General features: G+C 45.2%; 1 protein-coding gene across 1 annotated transcript; it reads left to right on the forward strand.

Moving 5' to 3' along the window:
- The first annotated feature begins 4,889 nt into the window (after positions 1-4,889).
- Positions 4,890-5,943, forward strand: CBY2 (chibby family member 2). The gene has a single exon (XM_076342574.1). It carries the CDS (start codon positions 4,890-4,892, stop codon positions 5,871-5,873), a length of 984 nt encoding a protein of 327 aa, XP_076198689.1. The 3' UTR covers positions 5,874-5,943.
- The last annotated feature ends 12,418 nt before the right edge of the window (positions 5,944-18,361 follow it).

Genomic DNA, 18,361 nt, shown 5'->3' on the forward strand with positions numbered 1-18,361 from the left:
ATTATTATTATTATCATTATTATTATTATTATTCTATTATTATCCAAAAGATTTGGGAGTATAACACAATTATAAAAAGAGAAAGACAGAAGATGCTCCAAATTCAAAGAAACATTGTGCATTTACTACACCACCACCACCACCCCCGATTATTTTGATTGCAGGCAATTTAACAGGTTTTCTAAAAGCAGAAGAAGGAAAGGGCTGAACTTCACTGTAGGTACATGCCACCATTCCCAGTGGGAAGGAGGCTGGGATGGGGTCTCCAGGGTCCTTTCTGCAAGATCTTCATGGCAGCAGTTAAGATCTTGCTCTCCCCCCCACTTCCAGCCCATCACTGGATGGTGACCTCTTGCAGCCCAGCATGGAGCTCAGTTTCCAAACTGGAGAGTATTATGTGAATGTGTGTGGGATCATCCACTCTCTCCCACTGGATCCTTTCCAGAAACAGATAGTCTCCGAGAAGAAGGACAGCAAGGTCAGCTGAACAGCCTGGTGTAAGGTGTGCAGGTAGGATGTGGAATATGGCTTTGGTTCCAATCAATATTTAATTCTTTGTATAGTGAAACAGCTTCACCTGGAGAAATGGAGTAGTCTGAAGCTGTGGACAAAGCACTCAGCTGGGAAGTTAGTCCAAAGCCTTCTTACAAAGCAGGGGTTACTTGTCTCTTGGCAGGGAGGGTCAACACACTCAGCATTATTTCTGCCTTTGTAATCTTGTGAATGACACCTCAGTCCTTTTGAGAGTCCAGCTCAGAAATCAGTGTAGCTGTTATAAAAAATTCTGCAGTGAGCTGTTGCAGCATTTCCAATTCTGATGTACGCGTACACACATCTGATGATATTCACTAAATTTGATCCAAATATATTGGTATTTGAAGTCATAATTTTCAGCAAATAAATGACTTGCCAGAAGAACGTTATCCAACTTTAAGGAAAATATTGCATATGAAAAAGCGGAGGTACACTGCTAACTTAGTTCTCAATGGCTCTGGATTAAGCAGGCTTTGTCAGCTGATCAGTCCTATGCTGCGCTTGATTCTATTAACTCAGTTTCCAGTTGGCTCTTAGACCTTAAAATGTTCATCAAAGGTCTGTTTCAGCGGTCCACAGTCTCAGTTCTTCAGAAGTTCAGGTCGGCCATTTCAGTCACCTCTCCTGAAAACTGGCTGCACCTGGGTAGCACCCTTAAATTCCCATCTGAGGGAAGGCCACGCACAAGCACCCCATGATAAGGTCTTTGCCTTTCTCTTTTGAGGACATTCTCCTGCTTTCCTGTGCAGGATCCTGGAGCTCGAATAAAGGAGAATGCTCCCTGGGGAGTTGCCATAGTAACCTGTGATGTTTTTTGTTGTCTAAGATTAAATATAAGCAAGGGAGAAATTACAGAGAAGAATTTTATACCTGAGTTTATCATCTTTGTATAACACCAAAGCTGAACTATACCTCCAACTTCCTAGAGCAGTAACAGTCACCTTGAGGCTGGTGTCAAGTTGGTAATTTTCATGGGAAAAGAAATTAACTGCTGTATTTATTATTCAAGAACCCTGATTAGAAAAAAAGATTTCCACATCTGAAAGATGTAGCAAATAAGAAAGAGAATGAGATCATTAGAAATGTAAAGACATGGAAGTGGGAATAGCTGCTACAAATAATATCTAAACTTGCAATGCATGAATGCCCTGCATATTCTATTTTCTTAATAGGGTTCAGTGATAGTCTGCTCTTAAACTTATAGTAAAAGAAAAACTCCAAACCCATGTTGTCCTTGGAAAATAACTTCAGGTCTTATAGTGCATACAAAGAAGTGATTTTTGAATGTATCAATATCAGTTCAGCAACAAATACAATTTGAAGATTCGGAATAAAAACAAAATTTGTTTTAAGAGGGTGTGATAGAGAAAGAATCTACCCAAACTGTTCTCAGTTATGAGCATCAAAGGCAGATCAGGAAGTCTGGGATCAGGAAAGGGCATGAGAGCTGAGCTACCAGAAAGATCATTTCCATGAGAAATAACCCAAAAGCTCAACGCTGGGAAAAATCAAAGACAATCCTTGGAGGCCAGCAGGGAAGGAGCACAGAAGTGGGTTGTGCGAGAAGGGTGCGCAGGAGCTCCCAGCCCCCGGGGTGGGGGGGGGAGGGAGCTGGCTCTGGGGTGAGGTCCCCCCCAGCGCTCGCATCACAGTCGGTCCCCTCTGTCCCCCGCGGCGCACCCCCACCACCCCTGGACACCCCGGCAGCAGCAGGACCTCAGACTGGGCTGCTTGGCAGGGGTGCAGGGAGAGGGAAGACCACCGGTCCCGGCGAACAGGTGAGCACATGCCAGGGAGTAATTTAGCGCTGCTGAGTTACCCAGCCTGGCTCGATTTCATGTGGCTTCCCCCCAGCCGGCTGTCCTGCCTGCCCACCCCAGCTGCCCAGCATTTCCTGGGATTATTTAGTTCAGAGATGGGGGGAAAACAATAGGGGACGTGGGAGAACTTGAAGCATCTCTCTGAAGCCTGGGTCGATGTCTCCCCTGCAGTGCAAAAGAGCTGACAGAGCCGCTGTCAAGTTTAATTGTCCCCAAGATAATGTCCTTCAGTGCCATATATATTATACATTTCTGTTTATCCTGAAAACATGCCGTCTAAACACTTTAAATATGAGTGACACTAACAACTCTAGCTGCTTGCCCGTGATATGCAGCAGCAGGTGGGTCTGGAGTTGTGATGCTGGATGTTTTCTGCTTCTCCTCTGGATATTTAGGGGTCTGTTCTCCCTGTGGCTTATCTACCTCCCCATCTTGGGGCTGTTGGTGGAAACAACGGGACTGGGCACCCCAAGGGAACGGGATGGGTTGGAAAGGCTGCGGGGGAGAGCATGCAAGGGAGGGAGCGATATACAGCTCTGAACATGGCAGAAGTGGAAACAAAAACCTCCAAAACTGGGAGTTTTGGGAGAAATCTCTTTTAGCAGAGGAACGATATTATGAAAACACAAGTCTGATATGAGATAAACCGGCTGGTGATGTGGAAGACAAACCTGAAAGTCAGACGGAGACCCTATTGCAATAAAATCAAGTGTTACTGCAAACAGACCTATATTGCAATTGCCCTCTCCTGCATTAAGGGATTTGGGATTTTAAATGCAACCAACAATTCTCTGAGTTTTTGGACAAGCTTGGTAAGGGGGTGAAGGAAGCATCTATGGATGTTGGCTCTCAGAAGCAACCTGGAGGAGCCCAGAGATGCAGTACTGCATGGTGGAGATGGCAGGGAAAGGGGGGAGCAGCAGGTTTTGGAAAGGAGAGGGTGAAAATAGGACAGGGGTGCACAATGTGATGGCAGAGCTGGAGGGTATGAGGAGCTTGTGTGTGGTTGTCACCCTGTGCCTAACTCTCGGGGCAGAGACATGGGGGCAAAATTCACGAAGGTAAAACTCTCCTCACCAACGGAAAGGCAGAACTGGGTTTCACATGGAACAGGAGGGCAGCTGGGGGACCTCATGGGGGGAGAGGGGTAGACCTGGGTGAAATTTGACAGCCCACCTCTTTTTTTTTTTTTTTTTTAAACTAGAAAACAGCACATCTGTGCTCTTTGAAACACTGCGCAGAAACCCTAAGAATTCCGACAATCTGGTTACAAAAAACAGTTCAACCTCAGTTCAAATGACTTCATCTTGAAAATCATGCAAATTTAATTTTGGTAAACACTGCAGAAAGTAAGATTTTCTTTGGCACAAACCACATTTTTCGGTGGGTTTTTTTCATGCAAGAAGACTGAAATCCTTCATTTGCTCAGGTTTACTTAGGACTAGAAGGTAATTTAAACTGCAACATTTTGGGTAGAGTGAAGGAGGGAAGATTGTTGAGCAGGTAAGTCTGAGATTTCTGTGACTGAAATGAGAAGCATTGGAGGTACAGCCTAGCAGTATGGATTTTAAAGAGATGGGTTTTCTGGTGATGTGAAAAAGAGGGCAGACGGACTGTAAGAAAGAGATGAGCAATCACTATTGCAAGGCTAGAAAGCAAGAAAAATAATGAAGCTATCAAAGGATATAAAGAAAAGAGTGACTGGGGAGAAATGAGAAGGAAAGATGGAGAATTACCTATGGGTTGTGACAGTTTTTGGACCATGGTGATGGGAACTTGTCAGAAAAACATGCAAAGAGCAACAGACCTCTCCTGGTCCCAATGTCCCAGGGCTGTGGTTTGGAGTTTTAATGATTTGTGCATATGGTATCATTCGGTGCTCTTCCTGTTTACAGTTCTATGGATTTTAAGATCAAAAAGCACAACTGCCACCACGTTTTTGTGGCGTCCTGTTAACAAAGGCTACTGAGCATCAACAAGAAAAAGCTGCTCTTGAGGCCAGTTTTTCACTGTGATCCTTTAAAAATGTTTTCTTTTGAAAAGTTGGTTTCAGCCCCATAGCAATTTTTAATTCATTTGCCTGTCACTCAGTTGGGAATGGGCTATTCTGAGGTGCAAAATACTCTCGCATCTTACCTCCTTACATGTCTGTAAAAATGAGGTAGATAGATAAAAGGCAGGTCCAGGTTTTTATACCAACGCTTGTGGTGCTGCCATAGAGCTGCTTTATCTACCAATGCCAATTTTCTCAGCGTCTATAAACTATGTTTCTGGTGTATTCCTTACCTTCCAGAGTCAAAGGGGCAACACAGTTGACTGTGGGAACTGACTTATTTGCTTGTTCCTGTTGTCCAATGGACTTTAATTCTGACCTTGAATTTTGGCACTAATTCTGTGCATTTGTGTTCCCTGTTCTTTCAGTCCTGATCAAGCTTCTCCAGCCCCGCTGTGTCACCTACTTCTTGCTAGTGGACAGCGGTCTCTTGCAGAAGTCCTGGAAGAAGTCTTTTCCCACAGTCCTCCTAAAGAAAGGCCATGTCTGCTTCTGATCTGACAAACCAGAGCATGCAGTGTACAGAGCGTGAGATAGACTATATCGCCCCACAGATGAAACTGAGGGATGAGATGTTTGTCGTTATTGATGGCAAACGTGTGAATGAGATCTATTGCCAGCCACCCTTTGCTTTCCACCAGAAACTCTTTAGCAAGAAGGCACAGAATGAGTGGAGCATCTGGGAGGAGAACAGAGCACTCTGGGAGGAAAACCAAGTCCTCCGAATTGAAAACAGGATGCTCTGGGAAGAAAACAAAGCTCTACAATGTCTCCAGTCACAGAACAAAGCTGTCCAGGTTATTTACACTGATGCCGTTCAGCAAAGACTCCAGAAGGAAAATAAGCCGTTCCCATTCTTCCAGGAGAGGAACATAGGCTTTCAGGTCAGCCCAGGCAACAAAGCTCTCCAGGAGGTCCAGGAAAAGAATAGAGTCCTAGAGGATTTCCAGCAGGAGAATAAAACAGTCCCCATCATCTGGAAAGACCAAAAAACCATCACAGTCCACGAAGAGAGCAAAGATGCCAGCTCAGATCTTCAGAAGGACACTGATGCCATCACAGCTGTGGAAGAAGGTAAGCCTGGCCCAGCCCCCCAGCAGGAACATGAAGCTAAAAAGAAGAGCACCGCTCCAACCCAGGATAAGATCAAGTCTGCCCCAAGCACACACGGCGAGTATGAAATCCTCCGGGCTCTTCGGGACTTATATGAACTCCTCCACATCTTCCTGAAAGTGAACCATTTCCCTTGGGAGAAACAAGGCTGTAACATTCTCTACAATGTGAACAGATCCTTCCAAGAAGATTACAATAAATTGAAGCTGCAACTGAATGCTGTGAAAAACACCGTGTCAGACATTACGGCTCAAATGGAAATGTTGGAAAATGAGCTCATTGCCATCACTTCCCCAATGTATGAAGAAGCAGGACAGAAGCTGGCAACTGAGCATCAGCTTGGAGAGATGTAAAGCTTGGTGCTAAGATGTGCTAGTTCAATTTCTTGGAAAGCTTCTCTCCTTGTTTCAGGCAACCTAATAAAAACCCAGTAGAGCCTGAAGACATCTGGGGAATTTTGTGTTATTTTGAAAATTTCTTACGTTACTTAGATATATCTCACCTTCTGATTATACAGTGTGGGTGACTGTCATGAATTTGCCTAGTGTCAAGAAAACATGTTTTTCAGCATTTTTTCCAAAGTTTCTGATAATAAGGCCTAGATTTTCAGAAGATAATTCATGCTTTTCACACTTAATTTGAGGTACCTTATGTTGGCCATACTTTTCAGAGGGATGGGCACTTCCTGAAAATGAGGATCCCAACTGTGAGCTGAATTTGGATCCCCTGTGGTCACTTTCTTTCTTATGGCTGGCCAAGTTCAATGGCTGAACTGTGTCTTCTGCCATGCACCAGCCTTCCCTCTCTCATATAGGGTAAGCAGTGGATCATGGAAAATGTAGCCTCCTAGATGAGACAGGCCCATGAAAGACAATGGGACACAGAAAAACACACTATATGTGCCATATATATACATTCTTGCTGTTTCCTTTTCCCAGTCCCACATTTCCACTTGTCTGTTTCCCTTGTTTAAAGCTCTTCCTCGGAAGAGAATCCACCCCTTGCCTCAGAGTATAACACAACCATAAAGCAAACATCGCCCACCAGAACAGTATGTCCCCTTCTGCCTTGGTTATTTGTAAATTACCTTCATCGTTTTGTACCTTAATTAGGCTTAATTCTTCTCAAATTGCCTTGTTTTTGTACACTTGAATAATCCTAGTGATTTCAAGTGAGATTATTATTTGCTGATAAATGGCACTTTTAGGATGCAATGTGTATAGGAAAGACTGCTTAGTGTCTTATTTATAGCTCACTGCTAAAAAAAAAATCCTGTAGACTTTGGTGGTCTTTTTGGACGAGCTCTTCTTTGTGGCCAGGAATTAAGCACGTCTTTGTCTGCAAACAATCACGCGTAGTTATGGAGCTAACAGCAATCTAGTCTGGAGGAGCACTGATAATTCTAGTGGTATCACAGGGCAAGGGAAAGGGCAATGCCCTGCTCCTGTGCAGCAGAAGCCCCTCAGCAGCTTTGTGAGTCTGAGCTGTCTTTCTGAAATCTTCTGTTGGACTTGAAGCTTGAAAGCAGGACCACACGTACCGCAATAACTCACTGTCACATGCTAAAGGACTGGGCTGGGGTAAGCATGCTGCGAGGCTAAGCCCCAATACCCTCACCAGCCCTGCTCCATCACCCAGTGGGTCCCTTTTGGCCAGACCACTGCAGGCAGGTGGGGAAGGGCTGACCTCTTCTGCACCTTGGTCCTGCTGTTGCTTCTCTTAGAATTTTTATACCTTGTCCTTGCAGTGCCTTTTTGTTTGAATGTCTGATGACTCCCCCGCTTTGTTTTAAACTGTTGATAACTGATATCAACTCAGCAGTCCCCTCTCCATGTGCTTTCTTCAGCTTTGCTTTTGCATCTTGCACAGCTTAAGCAGCCACCATACTGTCCTGCATGCAGACCAGCTGATGGGACACCTGCAGTTCACCATTAAGCTGTTTTCAACAGAACTGTCCCATTGACTGGCGGCTCAAAGATTTGGGCCCTCCCTCAGGGATATAACTCCAGAGAAAATGAAGGGAGGTCAGGAGTATGTCCTCACCTGTGACGGAGAGGGAGAGAAAGGGAAGAGGTGTCACACTCATGTGGGTGCTCAGGCTGTGGGGGACACTACTTCTGGGGAGAACTGCCTGTTTCTGTACCGTCACTGAACTGTCGCATGCAGTTGTAGCCTGGGAGGGGCGGACAAGAAGACTACAGTGAGGAACATGGGTCCCAGCTCATAGTCCAAGGGCATACTCACAGTCCTCTGCTACAAAGTGCTGATGAATAAAGGAGGACCCCTCCTCCTAGACATCATGGTGGGGCCACAGGAGTGAACGGAGCAGGCAGCAGGGCCACATCTCCTACACAGAGCAGTGAGGTCCCTCTTAATTTCTTGAACGGTCAGATAAGGCAGGTTTTTAGCTGCTCCATAGCAAGCAAGTAGGTTGCCAAAGGCAGCATTTTGGTGGCTGTTCCACGGCTTAAGCTGGTACTTGAATGCGTATCTGCTCACACTATGAATGGACACTCCAGTCTCAAGTGATCTGCTGACACAGGAGATGGAGAGCCTGTTGATATGCTCATGTTTAAAAATTGGGTCTAGTCTCAATTGTGTGGCCAGAGTGTCTGGAAACACATTTTCTTCTGTCTTGGACATCCCGGATGCAGTGCAATTTTTAGCAATCTTTCAGGCAGAAAATGGGAGTCTTTAGGTAATCTAACAAGACAGGCGCAAGGACACTTCTGCAGAGCAATTGTAGGAGCATTATCGTAAAGCAAAGGGAAGGTTATGGTGAGGTTTACCTCTTGCAACAGGACTCAAGAAGCAGGTTGCCACTCTAGTTTATAGGCCTCTAAGTTATTTGGCACCAAATTACCTAAAGGATGAATTATCTTTCACCTTGTATTTCACTCAGACAACACCAGGCCAAATACCAGCGATGACTGTTTACTTCAGAGGCTTAAAGTAAGGGCTATTTTCTTCGGCTGTTAGGGCTTCAAGATGCTGAGACAAATCTCCTCGCATGGTTGAAAGTGAAGGGCTGGCTCTCATTGGTGCAGGGAGGGCTGCATGAGTAAGGACCAGGCGATAAGAAGAGGAGCAATGTCCACTAGTAGGAGGATGTGCAGACAGCAAGTTGCTCCTGCTTAATGACAGAATTACAACTATATATAGATAAATACCTCAGCCCCGTGCTGGGGAACATGTTCATGTTTCTTGCCTTCAGACACACTCCTTTTCTCCTAGCTGTCTCCCTCACTGTGTTTTAACGTAATATTTGTTAAGTCTTAGGAGGGGGTCTATGAAGACCCTAATGCTGAGCTCCGGAGGAGAGTAGCAGTAGTGACAAGCTTTAGTCATGTGTTCATATTTTAACAAAGTGATTTGTGTCCTGTTAGAAGAAATAAACTGCTCCTTTGCCAGTGGTTGGGGCACTGACTCCTGGCAGGTCCCTGTACGTGGGTAGGAAAGACATGCGGACGTGCAGATTTCCACCAGGTGCTTGGGAGGAGTCATCTCACCTAATGTTGGGTGTCCATCCAGGACAGGACATCCAGATCTCGGCTAGTCACCCCGGGCTTCCTTTCTAGCCTGTAGGAAGAAATGGGCACCTTCAGGCTGTGATTTATCTGACCTCTCTTAGACAAACGTTTTAGGATGGGCTGAGTCACCAGCTGGAGTCACCTGCTTCTCTCTGTTGCCTCTATAATTGCTTTGGGGGCAATTAGCTCCAACTTAGATGTTCAGTTTAGAGCTCTCTGAGTTAGAGGGGACATATCCTGCTCTCTGAGTGAGGAGCTTGGCAGTCCTGAGCAGAGGAGGTGCTTCACCAGGTGGTGAAGTGGCACAAGCTCGGGAGCGTGTGCTGCCGGACCCAGTCCCTGGCTTTGCTTTCTGTGAGATGCCTTCATTAAGCAGCTGAGTCAGATCTCTCCATTGTGTGGGGAAATTATTACTTTGTGAATAACATTGAGTTAGTTTGGGCAGAGCTTAAGTGTCAGGAACACATGTAGGATCCTCAGGGGAACACGCTACTTCTCCCGAATGCTAACAATGTTCCTGGAGGAAATTAGGTTTTGTGAGGCCTTCACGCTTTGATCGTTGCTTTGGATATTTGATCTTCCTGGTTATAAACAGCGTATACCTGGTGTATGTTTTTTGGCGTCTCTTGTAGAGAAGTTGAATTGACTCAAGCCTTAAAGGTTTCTCAGGTCTGTCATGTGCTGAGGTAACAATGCCCACAATGACTGCCCAGCGCGTAATCTTGCAGAGGACTGTGTGATAAGCAAACGCTCATAATCTCAGAAGGTACCAAATCTCCAGTCTGCGTTTATTTGGTTACAAATCGGACAGAGCTGGTGACAACAGTGGGGGATCACTTCTGGGTGATGGCAGAAAGGCAGATGATCATGAGTATTGCTCGGTCTACATGAGTATTGCTCGATCTGTTACTCAATGTTGAGGGCACAGATGGTGAGGTTTGACGGAGTTGCCTGCAGAGTGCCACAGGGCTGCACCCACACAGTCTTAAGCACTGCCCATTCTCTGCTTTGCTCCATGCCCCTAGCAAGTGGCATTAACCACTTCAGTGGGGGCCATCACAGTTTCCTACAGGTCTCCAACCGGAGTGGGTGCGGGTGAGGAGGGCTGGGCTCACCGCTTTTGCAGCCTATTTGAAGTACGGATGGAGGAAAAATGCAGCAGCAGGTATTTACAGGAACAACTTGTTAATTGCCATAACATTTAGGCAGGTTTGGGAAAAAATGGGGTAAACTTAATTTTTTTCCTAGCCTGTTCACTGATTTGCAAGTCCTGGAAACTGATAGCTATTCTGGTTTGAAATGGATGGATGTCATTCTTATGGTGCATAACTTACCTTTTGCAAAGAGACAAACTTTCTGTGTCTCTCCTTCTTATTGTTGCTGATTAGCTGCTTATTTTTGCACTATTCATTTGTCAGTACTATTTTTGGAAAGCTGGGTTTTTGGCAAGGTCACCATCAGCCTCTTGCTTCCCTGCAAATTGGATTATTGCCTGTAACTGGGCGCTGTGCAAATGCTGACTTTCCTGTTCTCATTTCTTATTAGGCAGTCTAATACAGCTGGTTTTGCACTGTCTTCATATAACACTCACCCTGGCCTTTTGCACTTGTCTTAGCAGCCCCACCACATCCTCCCATCCCTAAATTGCAATTTAGGAATTTTTTCGAAGTGTTTTGAGCTTCCTTGAGCCCTGGCTTGTTCCTATTAACTGCTGAAGACAGTTTTCCCAGAGTTTTGTTTGTGGTTTCATGAAGTTGGGGATGTGCTTCAGAAGCTGTGGCACTGGCCGAAACCCATGCTCTCTGTGGTGGTGCAGGCTGTTTGCTGGGGTTCTCAGCAGCCCAGTCTGGTCTTCCCAGTGTTGGTCCCAGTTCAGCACAGAATTAGCCATAAGCGTACTTCTAAATGCAGGATATGGTGGAAGTCGTTCACTCAACCTTTGTACTGAAACAGGACTAGTCATCTTCTTTTTTTGACATTCAAATTTGAGCTCAGACCACTCACAATATTCATGCAGTGAGGTGCAAAGAAGGGGGGGAGCAACTCTTCAGATAAGGTGCATGAACAATTTGTTTCCTACAGAGGCCGTTGGCTGGTTTTAAAGTAGACAGCTTTAAAACATTACCACATTTTCCGAAGTTGTATTCAACCCACCTAGGTGGAGGCACTTAAATGAAAGCAGTAATTGAGACCCATGGCCACCTGAAGTGGCTTCTGCAACTGATGGAGGAAGGCAGGCTTGCTGAGGGACCCTCTCCAGGGGTGCAGGTCTTTCCCCGCTGGCTGGTGAGAGCCTGGAGTGGCCAAGGTTAGGTGGGAAGAACCCAGGCCTGAGCGATGGTCAGATCCCTTAATGCATTTGCCTAGACAACACCCCGAAGGATACCAATGCGAGGTGGGGGAGCCGTAAGTGACTTGGCAGAGGTCACTTGTCTTGCTCTCCTTGTAGGCAAAAACCAAAAGCTCGTTCCCTGAACCCGACATCAACTCCCCAGCCTGATCCTGGCGGCTCACAGCCGTTCACCCAGCCTCGGAGTTAGGGATTTAGCCACCGAGCAGGTTTTCAGCATTGCAGCTGAGGGTTCTGTCCTGCTCTCCTTGAAGCCTGTGGCAAAACTCCAGTTGAGCTGAGCATCAGCAGGATGGAGGACCATAGTTAGATTACACAAATAGCACAACCAAATCTCACCAAACTCATTGTAAATATATACATTTTAGCTTTTCAGTCTTTCTATGCCTCTAGGTTAATAGGGTTTTCTTGGTGCAAAAGATAAGATAAAATTGCAGAACTTTCAAATTTTCAGACAAATATAATTGACAGAAATGTTTTCTAAATGCAAATTGAACATCTTCCTTTTGATCATGGGCTATGCCAAAGCTCTAACATACATCTTTGATCTTATGGCAGTGTCTGGAGAAATTATGGGATTCTAATATGGAATAATAGATTCTCATCAAGACTTCTAGCTTTAGGAAATTGTTTAATCTCCATTCTCAGTGGCTGTTTCTTTGATGCAGCTGTGACTGAAGGGTCCCAAGTGCTGGGAAAAACAGCTCACCAGCTCAGAACAAAGCTGATTATGTAAATTGTACATTAAGATTCAGCTTCGATTTAATTTTATTCTGTAAATAAATATCCCATTAACATCCGTCTGTTAAAAGTCAGGTAAAACATTTTCAAAACCTCCATTGCTATGGCAGAGGTGACTGTACCATAAATAGTGACAGGGTGGTGGCACGAGGACATCAAAGTATAAAGTGCGAAGCACATTTTAAGAAGCAGGGAAGGTGATAACACTTAATTATAACAAAAGGGACCTTGTCCGATTGTTTGAGACAGACAGTGCTTCCATTTGTGTTGTACTGTTTGCGTTATGCAAAATGCTTTCTCTGGTCACCGTCTCCAAGATCACTAATAATTATAGCTCATTAATTCACTTAAAATACAAAAACATTTCAGCTGATGAAGGTCATTACTGAATGATGTCCAAGCCTTTTGCTTAATATGTTTTTATTTCAACAGCTTACTTGTGAGTGGTTATCTTCCCTTCGTCTAGCTGGTACTCCACTGCCAACGATGTAAAAGATTATACTGATCAGGAACAGAATGCTGAACCCTGTCAGGTTTTCTAAATTACTCTTCGAAGAGTACGGAAAGGTTCAAGTTCTCTTAACCCATAGCTATTTTAAACTATTTTAAATAATCAGAGATTTCATGGGCACTGCAAAAGAGCACTCGACAAGGAAGCAGGTAGGGGATTGGAGCAGATTTCACTTATACTGGAAGTATAAAATGGTGTGTCTCTGTCAGCTGGAGATCACAAACAGGTTCCTTATATATTCTTTAACATCCTGAAGGAGGAATTGTAACAGTGCTAATTTAATTCCATAAAGGGAATGGAAAATTCATTTTCTATGGGACACACTGTAGGGAATGGTTAGAGGTAGTACATTGCTGTACCCCTCCGAGATGGACCAAACAAGGAGAAATTACAATTCTTCAAGGTACTATCAGACTTGAATGCAACCTTCCAGTGCTCTGCTATTCCACCTAAGCTTCTTGTTTATAGGAAATCTGCACCATATGTGCAAACCCTTACTGCTTGGCGGAAGCTAGCCTTAGGCATAAAATTGCATGCCTGTAAATACCTAATTGTTGGTACAAAAAAAATACCATATGCCACGCTAAAGCTAACAGTCTAATTCCCAGTAAAACCAGTGTGCGTTAATGCTGCATTGAAACCTTTTTACCAGAGCAAATAAAAGCAGAGTCTGGCACCAAGTTTCAAGAATGGTTTACTGCTAAATTTAAACATGTTTGCAAATCTGAGATAGCTCAGTGGTTCTCCAGGTATCGGATATCACAAGCCGTGTCCTCATTCCTGTCCAATTTTCCAAAGAAAGTGTGAGGTCGTGGGGACTGTAGATACAACTGAAGAATATGGCTGATATTATGGGCTCTCCCCACGCGTTGGTATGCAGCAAGTCTGTTTTGACTGTACATTTTCTCAGCTATCTCAGGCTTTCATCTTCAACTGAGTTTTCCGGTGGTGTGGGTGTTGGGCAAGGAATAGAGGGCCATGCAGCTTTGATCACCTCCCCCGTCCCCAGCTGTCACAGGTGCAGCCAGATTAGAAAAGGGAGGTTATCCCACCCCACCAGGCCAGAGCCAGAGCTCTGACCAGGCAAGAGTGACCTCTGAGGAGGACATGGTAGGAAGGGGCCCTGAGCTTTGCTGCTGTATTTAGCATTGCTGCCCTGCCATTGCTGGGTGAAGCTATGAAGGCCAGTATGGACCCCTCCTTGAATATCCATCCACCTGTCCCTCTCCTTCTCCCCCATGTGAATTGGTTCTTCTGCCACCACACCTATAGGCATGTCTTGGACAGAAACATCTTCATCACACGTCCTCTAAGACTCCGAGGCTGCAAAAATACCAGCAGTCTGGGGAAGCCGGACTGTAATAGGGGAAGGTGCATTGAATGTTGTTGCTGCAAGCAAAGCTTTGCTCAGGTGCAGTCTGAAAGACCCTGAGGGGTTTCTTGGCTCTAACAACACATGTGAAATACAACACACAAACACAACCCTCCTCAAGAAGGTTGGACACCTCATTTGTGACATTATTCAGGCTGATATGGTCCGCTAAGATGGCGGGGGGAGGGAGGAAAGCACCAAGTGACCCTGCTAAAGAACATCTCCAGAGCATTAGATTGACCACGAGTGCCCAAGAAAGTACTATTTTCTGGCATGGACACCAGCTATTCTGTGAGTGGAAAGCTCAGACTCCTCCTGGGAATAAACACAGATAGAGCATGGATGCACACAGTCCATGGAGTTGTTCTTCTCCAGGCAAATAAACAGCCACAAAGTATGTGTTGCACAATCTGTGCTCTTTTACAACATATAATCAAGGTTTCATCTGGTCTGGTTTTCACAAGATTCAGGTGCAAAACTTAAATTAGTCTTCAAAAAAATATTTGTGTTTCTCTCCTCTTGACAGCCCATGTCACAGATTTGCTCTGCCCCTCTGCCCATGATGTGACACCATGGTTATCCATTTCCTCACTATATTCCTAATCTGTCCTCAAATCCTTGCCCACTCTCGTCTCCTAAACCCCAAAAGCCTTACCTGGGACAAGTTACTGTAAGTCATATAACACACATGTTGAAATTGATACTTTTCTGAGGGATGAGATTCCTGGAGACCCTTGGATGTGTGACTGCATTTGCTAGTATCTAAACTGGGCTTGGATTTCAAGCCCAAAACTGTTTTCAGGAAATTACTTGAATGCACGACTGATTAGGGCTATTTCTGTTCCATTTATTTACTTTTGGCAGGGAAGAAAAAACTTGCCATAGCTGATGAGTTTTCCATCTTGCAGCAGGCAGAGAGCAGTAGGACTCCCGGGGCTGGGTGGGCTTGGTGAATGCCCCCTTCTTCCCACACTCGCAAAGGGACATTTCTGATTCATTACTTGTTGCCTATCCAGAATGAAAATCTTTTTAAAGGAGGATTTTTAGAAGACACACGTTATTCTAATCAGATGCCTCTGTGATCTTTGCAGCAGAGAGGCCAGGGATTGTTGGCAACCTTTATTGAGTATGACTTAAATGCATTGGATTAGAAAGCACTCAATTTAGCTGGTTGTTTTTCCTGATTTGCTTGGCTACTCCAACCATCTCCCCCTCCCGCTCCTTTATTGTGATGGAGATGCCGTGAGGCTGGCATGCAGAAAAGACTACATGTCAGCATATTCAGAGTCCTAAAGGCGAGATGCATCTATGATTGCACAGCACAACGATGAACAGAATTCCAGGGCTTCCTAATTAACCTATCTAATTTATCTTCCCACCATATGGTAAATCGGAAGTTAAATACAAGAGAGGAGTAATTCAAGGCCTCATTTTCAGAAGGTCGGCCTTGCAATTTGCACAGACTCTTTCCACCTGGGATCGAGAAGCAAGCTCAGATAAAACTGATGCCACCTCCAGCTATTTGCTGGGGTAATGGGGAGTGGGGAGTGATGCAAGTACACGGTGAAGTGTTTTGCAAGTGCAAACATGGAGGTGCAATTTTTACAGGTGAAAACTGTCATCAGGCAAAAGGGAGGGCCAGGCCTTACCCTGTTTGAAATGTTTCCTCTTAATAATTTAGCTTTGAGATTTCTACCACTGAGACTTGAGGCGAATCTGTAGGGTGGGTGCAGCCACAGGGCTGTTGCTCCAACACAGTGGGACTTGACGTAGCTGTAGTTCAGAAGTGCATAGTGGTAGAGGGCTGTGCTATGCTAGTAAGACCTGCCTTCTCCTTTTAAACCTCTGTCTTAGGTCTCAGCGGGACAGACTTGCTCAGACCTGGAGCTGTACTAATTTCTCTGAATAGATGTTTAGGAGAGCCAGGTACGGCTGAAGTCCCTTGTGGTCGTCTGTACCCGGCTGAGTTCTCCATTAAAAGGAAGGTGTGGCATTAGAAAACTTGGTGTATTGAGATCCTGTATGGATTGCAAGGAGTCTTTCCTCCCGAAGGCAAAAGGCATATTAGTTCTGGCCCTGCAAGAAGCAGTTTGCAGGGTGTGTGAGGGAGGGGGGATTTAGGTGAAGGACCTGATGAAAAGCCCCTTTCCCGGGGCTTGCACCCTCCTGGGGTGTCAACCATCAGTCCTCAATCCTGTACCTTATCCACTCCCTCCTTTGAGACCCCCGAGCCTCCCACCATAACAGCACCCAGTAACAGCTCTAAGCTGCTCCGCTTCTTTGCTGGAGGGGAACACACAGTTTTCAATGGCGAAAGGAGGCAAAAGAAGGGAAAGGGACAGGGAGGGAGCTGTGGGCCATCCCCAGGACTTGCTCCCAGCCCGGTGGCTATAACAGAGGGGCAGGCAGCACCCCCTTGCTCTGGGAGAGATGGGGTGAAGGCAGAGACCAAAAGGCAGCTGCCTGGTAATTTTTTTTACAGTGGTTTAATAAAAGATATCCCCAGTCACAAAGTCTCCAAGAAAAGGATTTAAACACATGCAAAAGAGTCTGAAGACCTGCCCATCTTACCTTAGGGCTTGACATGCCCTGGAAGTTGGCCAGGCTCCTTGACAACTGCTTCTTGGTCTGCAGAAAATGACTTAACCACCTGCTGCACCCAGCCTTGGAGAAATGAGTCTCGGGACTTGGGCTGCAACACCGCAGCCTCGCCCAGAGCTCGAGCATCACTTGGGATAACCTTGTTTACTGGCAGATTGTTCATCTACAGCTATGGCTTTCCCTTCTGCCTGGCCTCAGGCCCTCCTGCTATTAAGCTAACGAGTATGTGTGCCCAGTAAATACCCCGGGAAACACTATGGCTGGAGATGTCCCGGTCATTCGGGGAGACAGGAGCCTCTTGCTTCCTCAGTGCCACGACTTTGCCATCCCACATCTGTGTTGCGACAGGCTGAGGTGTCACTAACACAGGCAGCGACAGTGGAAGCAAGGCATTCGTGCAAATATACATGTCAGTGGTAAAATGAAGGCACAGTTCATGCCCAGTTAATTCTTTTTCTGGATCATCTATTTCCAAAATAATTCCAAGTTATTTCATATATATATATATAAATTATATATAAGCCAAATATACACTTGCGTACGTGCACACACACACACATGTATGTGCACACACACACACACACACACACATATATATGGAATTCATTATAATTAATTTCCAGATCCTTTAAAGGTGTCCAGGAATAAACAAATAATGCCCTCTCACAAGATGGGTTTCATGTGTGTTTACAAAGGACAGCAATATGCTCAAGTATGCAACAATAAGGCTGGTGGTGGACAGTCTTGAAAACACAGTCCCAATAATACTTACGCGGCACTTTGAAGCTTCACAGTGAGCTGAAGACACAAACAAATCCCGTGAACTGAACAGCTTGGTAGTGCTACCTGCCTCTTTCAAATGGATTACGAAGAAAGAAATGCTGCCATTATTAGCAACCGGCTTCATTTTTTCACTGAAGAGAGAAATCAATGACTTGAGCTCAAAGCTGAAAATGTGGGGTTTTCAAGTTTTAAGGAGAAAGTAGGCTTACCCTTGAGGAAGGCTGTGGGGACCCATCATGGCTGCTGTGAAGGTCTCCAGTGTGGGTGCATGGGGTCTCCTCTCAGCACCGCGCACACAGGGGACCTGCAGCAGCACCCCACGAGTGCTTATTTCCTTGGCTATAAAGGAAGCCACAGTAATTGGCTTAGATGTAAACATCTACATTTTAAACTATAAAGCTGGGTGAGAGACCTCTGATTCCTTGTGCTACAAGATTTGCTGCTGCAAAGTCCAGCTTTCTTCATAAAGAAAAGCTAACGACAGCAAAAAATTGAAGAGGTTCCATGCTACTGTTTGTTTCCCTTCGCTATAGGAAGAGATAGCTTTAGCACAGACACATTTTTCTACCCTGAAAATGTTTACAAACCATTCTACTAATAATCCTTTGAGTATTAAATGCATGTTTAAGTACTCTGCTGAATCAGGACCTGAGGCAAAGAATTTCAGAAAATTCAGCTGGTGAAATGAAAGAAAAAAGAAAAAAGAAAAGCGACTGATCTATTTTTGTGTTGTCTGTGACAATGACTAAAATGAAACCCTGTGAGATTACATTTCACTAAAATAAAATAACCTCGCAGGAGAGGTAGCAAGAAAATGGTCGTGCGTCACACACACTGCTTGATCCCTTTTGGCTCCATGTGCACTGGCAGGCAAGAGCTCTGCGCAACCCCACAATTTCCGTATGCTTCTGGGACTGATGTTACTGCTGATGCTGAAAAGTGTTTCTGCGTGA

Source organism: Aptenodytes patagonicus, chromosome 1, assembly GCF_965638725.1.
Source record: "Aptenodytes patagonicus chromosome 1, bAptPat1.pri.cur, whole genome shotgun sequence".
Taxonomy (NCBI): Eukaryota; Metazoa; Chordata; class Aves; order Sphenisciformes; family Spheniscidae; genus Aptenodytes; species Aptenodytes patagonicus.